Raw genomic sequence first — 15,163 nt, forward strand, 5'->3', positions numbered from 1 at the left:
TTCCAGTTACTGACTTAACAATAAACAATTGAATTTTTATTATCAAACATTTCAGAGATATTTATTTTTACAATCATGTTATTGTGTCGCATATGATAGAAGACGATTCTATCTCCACTTTATAATGAACAGTAATTAATGTTAAAAATCTATAAAATCATTCACAGCGACGTTCAAGACAATTCTAATAATTATAATTATTCAAAGATGGTAGAAAGTATAGGACGATCGAAGACGAGATAGTTTGTGCACTTGGAGCCCCAAAGTAAATCAGAATCTTCTCACGACTACTGTACGACACATTTATGAAACTCTGTATTGAAAAAATGCAACATTGATGATCATACAGGACGTAAATGAGTAGTCCATACAAAATCCTTTAGGATATAAATACAATTAATTTGATATCGAGAATCCATTCTCGGACACGCCACCTTACAACGTACACCCATTCAAATAGACAGTTCGGAGATTTTATTTAATTTTGCTATTTTCGTTAATTTGTAAAATTGTTTTGTCTTTACTTGGTAACAGCGAGATGTGCTCTCTGGGATCATAAAAGAAACAAACATGTAATGCAGGAAGTTCCGTTACAATTGGTTATATGTTTTGTGTATAATTACCAGTTCCAATGTAAAAATCGTGAAGGGTTCAGAGTCATAGTGGGCCAAGCGCCATTTATTAAAAACGGGGAAAGCAAGGGTTAAAGTTAAATGAATACCATAGTTTAATGAAGATTGACATATCATTTAATTTTAATGTGCATACTTTATATTACTTGCTGTGTATCATTAAATTATGATGATCACTTAATTTTAACCTTTGTTTTCACCGAATTTAATATATATGGCGCTTGGCCCACTATGGCTCTGAACCCTTCATATATGAATCCACATCAACACAAACGTCTACATGGGAAGAGATTCTTTAGCCGTTCAAAAAGAGGCAAGCTGAAAATACAACACTTAGGCCATAACAGATCATTGCGCCTTATATTTGAATGGAAGAACATGAATATGATTGTCTATTTATTATTATTTTTGACTCCTAATTATACAGATACAATCACAATAAACACTGAAACGACAGACTGAGTTTTGCCTAAATACGAAACCCCGGATTCTTCTCATCTGAAGTGCAAAGTAATATCACTCTAAAAAGTCCTGAATATGTAATGTTGTCCGATACAAAAGTCTCAGGAGAAGCCTCTCAGAGAAATCAAGTGAGTTCAGGTCCGGAGATCGCCGTGACCAAGTTAAGGGACGTCTCCTTCCAATCCAGCGATGCGAATTATCCCAGTAAAGAATGCGCGTAAGGTCATAAAAGAAAATGGAATAAACTTTAAAGAATAAATACAATTAAATTATACAGGGTGTTTCTGAGTGGTGTTACAAACTTTCAGGGATGATGGCGAAGGGCACATGTATCATAAGGAACCCTGGTCCGGAAATGACCGAGTCGAAAGTTACAAGCAAAAATAGTTGTGTGGAAATGAAATAATTTTATTCCTCTGTACACCTTATTTATGTGTATTTATCTGTACATCTTACACATACTGTATTCATCTGACGTTGTTTACGTTGTCTACTTACAGTATTCCATTCAGTGCGCTGTCTGAGGGATGGGGACAAGAAACTACACTAAAGCAATGCAGATAGCGTAATATGTAACGGACATGGTCGGTCCTGATATGCACGTCTGTAGACAGCAGTGTATGTGTACAAGTTGCAGTGTCCAGTCGATCAGTCCTAGTGAAATGGAGGAGTATACGAGAGCAGAATAAGCAGACCTGATTTTCGAATACGGATGAGCCAATGGGAACAATAGACAAGCTCACAGATTGTATCGGGACAAGTACCCACGTAGGAGACATCCGGCCCACACCATCTTTCCACGACTGTTCCAAAAGTTAAGGGAAGATGGGCACGTGGTGCCAAATTACAATTCTATTTCCACAAAACTATTTTTGTTTATAACTTTCGACTCAGTCATTTCCGGACCATGGTTTTTTTTTATCTCAAATTGATACATGTGCCCTTCGCTATCATCCCTGAAAGTTTGTAACACCACCTCGGACACACTCTGTACATTCAAATGGATACCGCATTTCCGATTATAAGCTCATACATCGAAGTGATTTTTCATGACGAATGTAGTATTGTAGAGAGAATTCATTTTAACCATTTATAATTTATTTTAGGTTTGCGGTAAAACAATGCCTGTAGAATTACATTTCCTTTCTTTTGCTCCATTTCATATCGCCCATGACTGAGTGGCTAGCCTCTCTACCTTCCACCCAGGCGACGCTAGTTTGATACCCGTTTGGGTTATGAAGGAATTTGTGATATACAAAGCGGGTGCGAGGGTTTTTTTTCGATGTTGTAAGGTTCCAAGCCAGGCCTTCAGAATAAATAAAACATGGTTAAAAGTTTTATACATTCTTGTTTAATAAATATTATCATTACACATTTATTTTACACTTTCACTAAGCAGATATGTGACGTCACATATACGAAGCCCAAACGGTAAAATAACTACATCAACTGCATTTTAGATACATTTACAGATATCCATCATCATGGTCACAATGAATCTTTTCACAAAATGTCAATGCTACAATAGCGTTTTCTCCAGTTATGAAATCTGAAACCTACTTTCTGATTTTTTTCGAATTGCTTAGAGTGTATTGCCTGACAGTGTTTTTTTTTTTCTTTTTTGTTTTTCGTTTTTTTTATTTTGTTTTGTTTTGTTTTTTTTTTTTTTTTTTTGCTTAAAGTGTACTGTCTGAGAGCGGTTTTTTTTTTTTTTACATTTGTCATTACATCGCTATCGCAAAAATTTTAATTATCCAAAACACAGTCTTAAAGTAAGTTTAAATCAAAAACAATAATAGAACCTCAATATCAAATGGCATTTATGATTAGCATGATTACACTACATAAAGAGCTACTACATTAACATAAGGACCTGGGAGAGATCGATCATTCTTTTACAAGATAGTAAAACTTTCTTACTTCTCAGATTAGTGTTGAATTTGTAAGGGAATATACTACAGCTGAAACGTATCAACATTAATTGCTCTATCACAGTAATGGCGGTTGAATAACTTCGCTGTCGTTAGACTCAGTAGCAACCATAATGTCCGTATCCAGTCCGTAGTATCCGTCCACATCGCCTTAGTAGGAATATGAGGGAGCGTAGTGAACAGTCTTGTAACCTACGCCGTGTCCATAGCCGTGGTGACCGTGCCCGTATCCCAAACCATGGCCAAGTGATACCTGTGTGGGATGGAAAACATGTCAGATCCGTAAATCTTTGAACCTTTTTCAAAAATAAATTGAGGACGTATAGGCCTACAACCAAAATATACTATCAACTATTGTAAAAATACATTGAATATTATGCAGAAGGAAGTTCTTAGAATTAAATAAAGACAAGATATTATATCATCATGAATCACCAGTTTCTTCTTCCGCAGAACTTGATATAGGATTCTGTTCTCTTTCGACATGCGCCGCAATTGTACCCACATTATGTTCAATAATATTTTTTCCTGGTTGCATTCCGTAAGGTTAGTTAGTTAGTGGGGTTTTAAAAAAGAGTGTGTCAGCTACTATGGCTATTTGCGCCCTTATCTAAAATCCTTCACAAAACAGAAACACAATACAATAACCAGAATGCTTAAAATAACTAAAAAAAAAAAAGCGTTGTCGCGATTAAAACGAGGTTCACAAATGCAGTTTCAACAAGGTGATCATAAAAATCATAAAAGTAAGCAGTTCTCAGACCCTAGCTGGTATTTAAAAATAAATAATAAAATAATAAAACAAATGCTACCAGAAATAAATTATCTGACGCATTTCTAAAATGCTCGGATATAAAAGGTCCGAATGTCAAGTTTGTTAAAAACATGTACTAAACAAATGTAACCTCCGGATGTAAAGGGTCCGGAGGATAAGTAAGAACGGGTCATAAAAAAACTAAATCACCCCGTCAAGTCCTGTATTCTATAAAAATCTCAGAACTGCATTTGTACAATTAAAATCATTTCCAAGAGCGTCACGTAGAATCCCGTACAGTGGATCTTCATTATACTAACGTGATGATGATGATGATGATGATTATTATTATTATTATTATTATTATTATTATTATTATTATTATTGAATATTGACAGAGTAAACAGAAATATTCTAGAAAAGTCAGTCACGAAATGAAAATGTTAACACATCAATTGATGGTTTTAGTGAAAAAAACCGGATAAGTCCACTTTTGGTGAAAAATGAGTTAAAGTATGCATAATATACAGTGCGAGCGAGAAGTTTCTCCGCAGTGCTTCTGTAGCCGAGAATCCACTAGGCAGAGAATTCAAGTGGCAGCATTGGCCGCTAAGCATATGATTGACTGGGGATGTGAGGTTGTTAAACCGGAATTAATGGGGAAGTGTCAACTTTCTACAAGATTACGTACCAGCTGTCTACAGGATTACTATAACTAACGGAGCTGCGGAGGGACTTTTGGATCGCACTGTACAATACGACAGTGCCCATCTTTCGGTAAAAGAACCGAAGTTGTGTGGACTTACCTGAATGAGACATGCTTAGTTGCCAACAGAGACCTTGGTTGTATTTGGAGCAAGAATCAGACTAGTCCTGGACCTGCCTGGTTCTTGCACCACTAGATGGCAATTCGTCGGCTTAGAACAGCGTTGTCAGACACAGCCTAAACGGAGCGGAGCGCTCCACTATGCCTGTTCCGAGCTCCGGTGCTTCCACAACATAAGCAAGTTCAAGCTCCGACTCTAGCTCCACAACTGCTTTTGGAGCTTACAACTCTGACACTACTGACTTAGAATGTAAACCTGCTAACCGCCAAAAAGAAAATTTTACAAGGGAAGCAAAAAACTGAGTTTAAATTAACTCTGAAACTTCAGGACCAAATCCAAAGTACAGATACAAATGCCACCTGTACTTTGGATTTGATCCTAAAGATTCAGAGTTAATTTAAACTTACTTTTTTGCTTCCCTTGTAAAATTTTCTCTTTGGCGGTTAGCAGGTTTACACTCTAAGCCGACGAATTGTAACATCTGTTCCTTGTTAGTAAAATGGATGCATGAACAAGATATAGGGTTGATCTAACAGAGATAGGAAACAATTGTGCGTTGTAAACAAGAGATCTAGATTGGATATTTCGCCCTGATTGATGTTTTGCTAGTTAATATATACGGTATATCAGATTTTAAATTTTTGATGCAAAAACCAAGTAAGTCCAATTTTGTTTTCGCATTTAGGGCCTACTCCAAAGATATTTTTCTGGACTTAACTGACTCTATACTGTTGATACCGCAACATTGCTCGCTTCTGTCGCAGTCTTACCTTTGCGTAGGACACGGCAAGCTTCTTATGTGCGCCGGACCTGCCTCCGTCATTTGCGCCCCCAAAGTATTCAATTCCTCCGGAGCTGCCTCCGTCATTTGCGCCCCCGAAGTATTCAATTCCCCCGGAACTGCCTCCGTCATTTGCGCCCCCGAAGTATTCAATTCCTCCGGAACTGCCTCCGTCATTTGCGCCACCGAAGTATTCAATTCCTCCGGAACTGCCTCCGTCATTTGCGCCCCCAAAGTATTCAATTCCTCCGGAGCTGCCTCCGCCATTTGCGCCCCCAAAGTATTCAATTCCTCCGGAACTGCCTCCGTCATTTGCGCCCCCAAAGTATTCAATTCCTCCGGAACTGCCTCCGTCATTTGCGCCCCCAAAGTATTCAATTCCACCGGAGCTGCCTCCGTCATTTGCGCCCCCGAAGTATTCAATTCCTCCGGAACTGCCTCCGCCCCGTGCACTCCCGAAGCGTTTCAGTCCTCCGGAACCGTATCGGTAACCATGCGCCACCAATCCTCGTTTGTCCTTCTTTGCTGATTGTTCTTCGGCGAAAACGACAATGACGAAAACGAAGAGACAAACCTGTGGAGAGAATAAAATCGTAGTTATCATCAATTTTTATATTCACATATCGTATTCCATACTTTATTTCATGTTTTAAGATACTTTACCCGTAAGTACTCTTTTAGGGAGAAACCAGTAACTATCTATTTAGAATGTATTTCCTCTTTTAATAATTGTATTTACTGTATATATTGTACTTTTTCTTCTGGTTCTTTTAGTGATAGACGTTTACTGCGATATAATTTCTTCAGTCCCTTCTGTGACGCTATAACTAAGTTGAACTTTGTAGTTTATATCTGTTCTACTCGTAGGCCTATAACCTACAGTGGACGAGTTTTTTTTTACCCATTACAAAATAATCATCTATCTTCTCTGTATATTCCGGGTTGCCAGGGGAAAAAACACTTTGATCTTTAAAACTTTATAGAATGTTACGCACTTTGCCAATACATTTTGATACAATATTGTTCAATAAATGATACAGACCTGCACGTACAGAGTTTTTCATACTGTTGTGCTTGTATTATATTAATAAATTAGTGAGTTTCTCATTGTTAATGTGCATCGTGTATGAAACTGCAGAACAGAGAATCATTATTTTGCATATCGATGATGTTGAACAGTAACCTCGTATATCAAAATACTCAATTTTACAGGAGCAAAAAAAAACATTTTAATATCTTGATAACGAACAAATATCTGACAAGAGGTTATTTAAATATCTACTTCTAAAGTTTGTAACCATGCCTTGAGCAACGATGTGTTTTCAGAGGATTCGGAAAGAAAGACTTTTTTTTATAGGGATAAAGTGATATCTCAATTTGTTCTTTTTTTTTTTACATATTTATGAAGTTACTGTTCAACACCATCGATATGCTAAACTTGAGTCTAGAAAATATATTACACAGCACACATTTGCGAATATTACAAGTCTGTCTCGTCCCAAAGTGGATGATGAATCACACTGAAGAACAACTACAAGTTACTTATGCAACGAAAAAAATAAGGCGATTTAATTTTGTCTCTGAGAACCTCGAACTTGAGGAAATGCATTCCTTCTTCGGGAAAGGTATTCAGCAAAATAAAATAAACTTTTGTACAGACTATAATTCAAATCAAATTTTCGTGAACGTAGTACATTAGAATGACATAAAATATGTTATTAAAATTTATGACTTCGGCTGAAGGAGAAAATAATATTTAAAAATTTGTGAAATTCGAATTCTGAAAAAAAAAAAATGGTATCTGAAACGAAATTTCTTCTTGAATAATTGTGAAGTGGAAGATATAAAAAGTGTATACGAATTTTTTTTCTACGGATAAGTTTAACACGAACAAATTTCGCAGCTTTAGCATCAGAATTGTTATTTGTTACGGTACCATAGATTAATTCTGTAGGACCAAAAATTAATCTTTACGTAGATCAGAACTGTAGTGAGTGAAAGAAGACCTAGCCTAGATTTTTAGAAATTGTGCACGACAATTCTAGAAGTTTCTATATACAGGTTATACCAGAAGTTTAAGAACATCCCTTCAAAAGATATATTTCACTTCTGTCATACTTATGTGAAATCCCCTGATAAAGAGACCAAATGCCTGAGAAAAATGAAGTTTCTTACTGCAAACCCAGTTGTTCTATCTTTCAAACTGTACATTATGTAACAATTTTTTTCTGTTATGATAAGTTACATACAGAGGTGAGCCTGCCTGGAGAGAAATAAAAAATAGGTTGCAGCCGCCAAATTACTCTTCAAGGAACGACCACTCATATAAATTGAGGGAAAGAAGGCAGAGGACGGACACTGGAAAGTTTTCTTTTCCCAATCGTACTATCAGGGACCGGAATGCTTTACCTGCAGACTTACTAAAGGCTTTACCAACAACCAAAAATGTATTTAAAAATAGGCTTAAGGGCTTTACTAATAGACGGTAATTATACATAGTATTTAAAGGGTGTAAACGATATGTTGTTATTGAAGTGTTGTATCAGTGAAGAATTATGTTGTGTCAATGAAGTGTGTTGTATCAGTGAAGAAGTATGTCGTGTCAGTGAAGTGTGCTGTGTAAGTGAAACGTGTTCCTGTCAGTGAAGCTTTATAGTTTATAGTGGCAGTGCAAAGTATTTGAACAGTGAAATGTTTTTGAAGTGTTAGTGAAATCAGGATAGAATCAGTGAAATGTATCGTAGTTCCAGTGCAGTGAGTGAGTTGACAGCGAAATGAGTGTAATGTTGAAAGGTACTTGTTCAGATATGAACATATCATACTCGTGGGTTTTAGTTCGATCTTAGGTTTAAGATACAAATTAGATTTATTTCAAATGTTATTTTAGGTGATCGTTTCATTTAATTTAGGATATTCCCTGTTGTTATTATTATTATTAGTAGTAATAATTATTAGTATTATTATTAATTGTATTTTTAATTAATGAGTTTATTATTGTCATTATTGAATGTAATTAGTTACCACTGCCACCGGGTATATACCCATTGCAGTGTGAATAAATACAAGTATAAGAACAGAAATGAAACATCACTATTGAAAGGATGTCGAACTTTTGGTAGAAACTCTAAATATGGCTGGCACTAAAGGGTTAACAAAACCCTAATTTCAAAACTAAATATTTCACTTATTAATCTATTTACGAAATTTTAATCAATGTATGTAAACATAAACACGTAACTGTATGCATCAGAACTTACCAGAATCTTCATGTTGTGTAATAATTGTACTTTATTCGTTGCTATAGAAAAAAGCCAGTTGACAACTGAATGTAATCCTCTGTACAGAATTAGTTTATATACACAAAGCTGAGTGGGGGAAGGGTGTGTAGTGGAAGAAGGACGTTGTCTTTAAATTTCTCTTTCCTCACGAATGTGGTATGTCCCTCTTCCCCTTCCGTTTCTTTTTGTCTCGCATACACTAAATGTATAAGGAACTTCGCAACGGTGTGCAGATGACGAAATCACCGACTCGTTTATAATTGTGGTGAAACATTCATGTCCGTTGTCACGGTACTGTTTCATCTTAAATGCAAGCAGAAAATTTGTATGTTGTAATGAAAATTAATGCCTTCAGTTTTTTCTAAAGAGGGATGAATATATTGAAGTATGGCTTTCTTTTAAAAATATTATTTAATAACAGCGCGTCCTCTTTAACACTCTCAGGTATTGTGATCTTCAAATTTTGGGATTGGTATGTTTTAAGATTATCAGTTAACTAAATATAACTAAACCAAAAGTTGTTTCCGTCGCATATCGCTATTGGTTAATCCGTAATGCGCGCCATATCAAGTGTTTGTTCTAATTTCGGCAAATGCAATGTGTTTAACAACAGCTCCATTATTTGTATTTTCTTCAGTAATACAAGTTGCCAATTTAAGTACTATTTTCACAAAACTACAGTTGTTTGTTCGTTTGTTGCTAGTCATGTTACAAATTCAATTCTAAATTTCAATTTTGCTCAAATTAGATTATTTTACTCAGATATGCCTTAAATCAAGAAAACGGTGATAGTCTGGACATTTTTAAGAGATCTTGAAGGAACAATTAAAATGGCATTTGAAGAAACTCCTGAAGAGATGAGACCACTGGAAAGTCCTAGATTCCTCCTCTTAGGTAATTAAAGAATAATCTCAAACTTTTAGACAAGAATGCAGTGACGTTATATTGCCAAATCACCAACCACGGGCTATATCAACACTAACACTAATATTGATAATAATACTAATACCAGTAATACTAATACTGGTAATAATACTCATACAGCCACTAAAAATAATACTAAAATTACTAGTACCAACAGAGCTATTAATATTAATTGCCACTAATAACAATACTGCTACTGTCACTAATACTAATACTGCCACTAATATTAATATGCTACTGATTGTAATACTGTCACTAATACTAATACTGCCACTAATATTAATATGCTACTGATTGTAATACTAGTATTAATACTACATTAGTACTGCCACTAATACTAATGCTACTATACTGCCACTAACACTAATGCTACTATACTGCCACTAACACTAATGCTACTATTCTGCCACTAACACTAATGCAACTCTTCTGCCACTAACACTAATGCTACTATGCTGCCACTAACACTAATGCTACTATTCTGCCACTAACACTAATGCTACTATTCTGCCACTAACACTAATGATACTATACTGCCACTATTACTAATGCTACTATACTACAACTAACACTAATGCTACTCTTCTGCCACTAATACTAATACTACACTGCTACTAATACTATATTACTGCCACTAATACTAATACTGCACTGCCAGTAATACTAACACAATACTGCCACCACCACCACCACCGCCACCACCACTATTACTATTAATAATAATAATAATAATAATAATAATAATAATAATAATAATAATGTATTTTAATAGTTTTAGTTCAAGAAAATAAACTAGGCCTACATACCAAACCCAAACCAGGATTGCTGTGTAGTGGAAATGAGCAGCCACGGCTCGAAAAAACACTGTGTGTAAAGCAAGAGAGTTTTCCATCTCCTATATTTTTAGTTAGTTAGTTAGTGGGGTTTAAAAAGGGCGCGTCAGCGATTATGACTATTTGCGCCCTTATCTAAAATTCTTTTCAGAACAGAGACATAATACAATAATCAGAATGCTAAAAAGGACTAAAAAACGTTGCCACGATTAAAACGAGGTTCACAAATGCAGTTTCAACAGGGTGATGTATAAAACATTATCAAAATCTCAGTAGTATTTAAAAAGACACAATAAAATAATAAAACAAATGCTACCATAAATAATTTATCTGGCGTAATTCTAAAATACTCGGATGTAAAAGGTCCGAATGTCAAGTTTGTTAAAAAGCTTATATACTAAATAACAAATGTAACCTCCGGATGTAAAGGGTCCGGAGGACAAGAAAATGGGTCAATAAAAAACTAAATCACCATGTCAAGTCCTGTATTCGATAAAAATCTCAGAACTGCATTTGTACAATTAAAATCATTTCCAAGAGATGACAATGGCCAATCAATCGGGTGAGTAAAACTTCTTCGTGTCGTGACGCTCTTGTGGACGAATCCCAAACTCGAACAGTATTCTTTATTCTTCGTAATTTGTTTTCCTCTTGTGCAGACCATTCTCCTTCCCATTGCCACCATATTCTATATTTCAAATAATTTTGTAAGTCTTGCCACCTCTCGCGCCAATATACCAGAATGCCATTCGTAGCACCATCTTTGGCTGCAGCATCTGCGGCCTCATTCCCAGGAATTCCGACATGGCCAGGAATCCACGCTACTCCAATCTCGGAGTCAGAGCTTAGGAGTGTGTGGAACAACTGCTGAGTTCTTAACACAAGGGGATCATCTGAACTATATTTTTATGCGGAGCAGGAACCCACAGTTGTCAACTCATATTTACTCCTCAATGAACAGACCATAGTATGTTAATAATTATGTTACATGATTGGGGAATCACAATGTCCAGGCACTGCCACCATTGATTATATAATGTGCTAACCCTCAGCTAGGCGCATTCCCAAACCATACACACTTACCACGCTACACTTCTCTGTGTTTACATATTTCGATCAATCAATCCAGCTCGTCCCTACTGGCGACTCGGAAAACGCTATTTAATAATGGGATGAAGATGTGACATAATGATGATGCTTGGCGTGAGGAAACTGGATAACTTCTACAAAGTCCCCAGCCTTTTAGGCCGCAACTGTAACTACGGATTTTTTCAATAAAAAAAATTCGAGGCCTGACCGAGGATCGAACCCGACTCAAGGTCTAGATCATGCTGTCACCGTAAGGACAAAAAAAAACAATGCAAACAACAGGAATATACTGTTGTCATGGTTTTACAGTTAAGGTTAATACCAACTTGCGTCTATTTGTAGTTTGCAGTACGAATTAAATATCAATAATAAATAAAACACAATACAAATACAGATTTAAACGTAGAAGACTGAATTATCGACAGTAAAGTGAAAATTTATTCCCTTCCCATACTTCGTTCCATAATGTCTGAAAGGAGATGTAAACATTGACAGCAGAGGGAGAGAGAAGTGTAATTGTATTCAACCAATAGCAGAGATGTCATCCCACGCTTGACTTCAAGTTGGGCGGGTGTAGAACGCTTCAGACCGCCCAACTTCAAGACAAGCGTGGAATGGGATCTCTGCCATTGGTTAAATATCAATTATATTTGTCTCCTCCTCTGCCATCAATGTGTACATCTCCTTTCAGACATTATGGAATAAAGTATAGTTGTCTTTCCAGTCCCCAGTTTTGTTAAGCGGTGTTGTCCTTGCATCTTGTTCATCATACGAGTAGAAGTCCCGTTACTTTTTATAATAATAATAATAATAATAATAATAATAATAATAATAATAATAATAATAATAATAATAATAATAATAATAATAATGTGTGTCGCGATATCGTGGACATTCAGTAAAGTGTGTCGTCAGTCAAAAAAGGTTGGAAACCACTGCCTTAAATTGATACTGATATCCAACTTCGTGCGTTGTATATGTGGACAGGAAGAAAAAGTGTACGAAAATGACAACTATGCTTTACATTGTGAAAGAAGCATGAAATCTGTCAAATTAGAGGATTATAAACGCAAAGGAAACAGACGTTGCCACATTTAACTGCATCACTGTTGCCAACCCATGTGAATTATCGTACCGTTTATAATGTTACATAATCATTGTACCAAAAGCCGCTTGCGATGAGATTCGGTGCCTCATATTTCTAGAAAAAGAATGCATTTCTTCAAGTTCAAGGTTCGCAGAGACAAAATTAAGTTTATTTTCTTCATTGTGTAACTTTAGTTGTTCTTCGCATTCACTTCCACACTTTCATGCTCAATGCACATCCATAATAAGAAACTCGCTAATTTATTAAATACAAAGACAACAGTCCGGCAAACTGGCGCCTACCGTATCAAAATTAATTAGCAACGCATGTACCATTCTATTGAGCTTTAAAGGTCAAAGAATTTTTTCCCTGGCAATCCGGAATATACAGAGGAGATAGGTGATTATCTTGTAATACGTGCAAAATGAAAAGGTTCGTTCACTCTAGGACACACGAGAACAGATACAAACTATGGAGCAGAACCTAGTTATAGCACAGAATTGGGCGTAAATAACTCGATTGAGTTATTCACACCATCCCTTAACTTCCCACTCCACCTTTCCCGGCTGAGACAGTTGTTTTGTTGCGGTACGAGTAGGCAAAAAAAAAAGTGACGTGACGGGCATCATAGCTTTTACAACTTTCAGCTCTCGCTGGTCGCCGAAAACTCGCTTATTCTATATTTCCATAATTTGCACGCACATTTATTGGACAATACGCTATGTCTTAACAAAAGAAGAACGCAGTTCTTCAATATTCAACATTGGCGCCTTTAAAAATCCCGAAAATGTCCACCTTTTATAAATTAGACTACATATTCACAAATCTGACGTTAAAATTGGTGCCCATTGAGCAATTCGAAATCAAAAAATAGACCCAGAAGAAGCAGAGCCAACCATTGGTAACCGTCGCATAAACCACGAAAGGTATATTACGTTTTACACCTTTCGTCTATCGCTAAACTGGAGAATTTGCTACGATAGCTTTGAACCGTGCCGTTACGGGTACGACCAAATTTAACTAAATATACGATGTCGCCAACATAAGGACATGACATTGGTCTGTGGCGTCGTTAGGAGAATTTTTTTTCTCTCTATCTCCTACGTTCTGAAATTACTGAGAGATAGCACCACTGTTAGCGACAAAATTTATTTGCGTAAATATTGCTAGTAGAGACTCGCGACAGGAACAGTTTTGCTGTGACGCATGCGCGGACCTCTCATGCAGTGGCAGCGCGATCCTTACTTGAATTTATTTTCGTGTGTACATTCCAGATCAAATCAAGAAGATTCTTTCTTGCTTCGGTTATACATCTTGCATATACGAAGGTTAGGTTTGGTTAATTTAGGTTTTTATTAACCAAGTCCGCGCATACATACACAGCCAAGATGATCCTATCGGTCATGGCCCTTATGATAGTTTTTGTTTCGCAATATTCATAAACAATAATATGATGAAAGTGGTGAATAATTTCATGGTCGCTAGAAGTTTTCTTCATAAAACACGAGGTATTTTCTATAGACTACACTGGTAGTGTCTGAGGTCAGGAGCATAGACAAGATTAATGGAGGAAATGCAAGAGAAGACATGAGAAGAACAAGTGAAGGAATGAAGCGACTACCAGATATTAGTGATTGTGAGGACTGAATAGATAGGGCGTTGGAGAGGTTATAGCGAAGAAGAAGAGTGCAGGAAAGTTAGGGGTGGCAAAAGTGTAAGAAAAGGAACAGAGAAGAAAGTGTTAAGTGTAAGAAGATAGGGTAAGAGTGTAATAAGATAAACTATCAAACAATGACTACAATGAGAATTAAAGTGGGGGAAAAAAAATATATATATATATATATATATATATATATATATATATATATGTGTGTGTGTGTGTGTACTGTATATATCTGAACAAATGTGAAGTGGAATGAGAGAGAAATTGGAAGTGTAATTTAAGTGAATTAGATATTTGATGTTTTTCAATGTTTTGGATTGGGAGTAGTAGCAGGGGTACTATAACTGTAGGAGTATTATCGAAATAAATATATGGATAGGGGTAATAAAATAGGAAATTTAGGAATGGAAGGGAAACAGTCTAGGTAGGAGGGAGAGAATAGAAGAGGATAGAGGGGGAAGGACATATAGCATTTCAGTCATAACAGAGCTTTAGAAAGTAATCAAGAAATTCTCGGCAAAGAATACCTTAATAGAAAAGAGTCATATGTATAAAGGGATGGTGGATCGAAAAACAGAAATGTGAAGGTCCACCATAACTGTGAATTGTAAAGTTGAATGACAAATAAATATCAATATCAATATCTATAGACTACAAATAAAACGGCAACGCCGTCATAATTACGTACTTATCGCTTTGGTGAACATTAACCGGAAATTTACTATCCTTCATTTTATCGATATTCCCAAAAACACACTTTCCTCTCCCCCTTTATTTCGGTATAATAACCTACTTTATGATATTACTGCATCTGCATTTTCTTTTGGTGCATTCAAAACACAGCCGTTGTACTGCATAAACCTTGCACTTGACTAATGGAGTGAATTATTTAAGAATATACC

General features: G+C 36.1%; 1 protein-coding gene across 1 annotated transcript; it reads right to left on the minus strand.

The window, feature by feature from the left end:
• Window positions 1–2,746: 2,746 nt before the first annotated feature.
• On the minus strand, window positions 2,747–8,752 carry LOC138691093 (uncharacterized). The gene is made up of 3 exons (XM_069812799.1): window positions 8,645–8,752; window positions 5,377–5,961; window positions 2,747–3,278 (listed from the first exon to the last, which is right to left on the minus strand). Exons 1-3 carry the CDS (start codon window positions 8,654–8,656, stop codon window positions 3,177–3,179), a joined length of 699 nt encoding a protein of 232 aa, XP_069668900.1. The 5' UTR covers window positions 8,657–8,752; the 3' UTR covers window positions 2,747–3,176.
• Between the last annotated feature and the right edge of the window lie 6,411 nt (window positions 8,753–15,163).

This window comes from Periplaneta americana, chromosome 16, assembly GCF_040183065.1.
Source record: "Periplaneta americana isolate PAMFEO1 chromosome 16, P.americana_PAMFEO1_priV1, whole genome shotgun sequence".
In the NCBI taxonomy this organism is placed as follows: Eukaryota; Metazoa; Arthropoda; class Insecta; order Blattodea; family Blattidae; genus Periplaneta; species Periplaneta americana.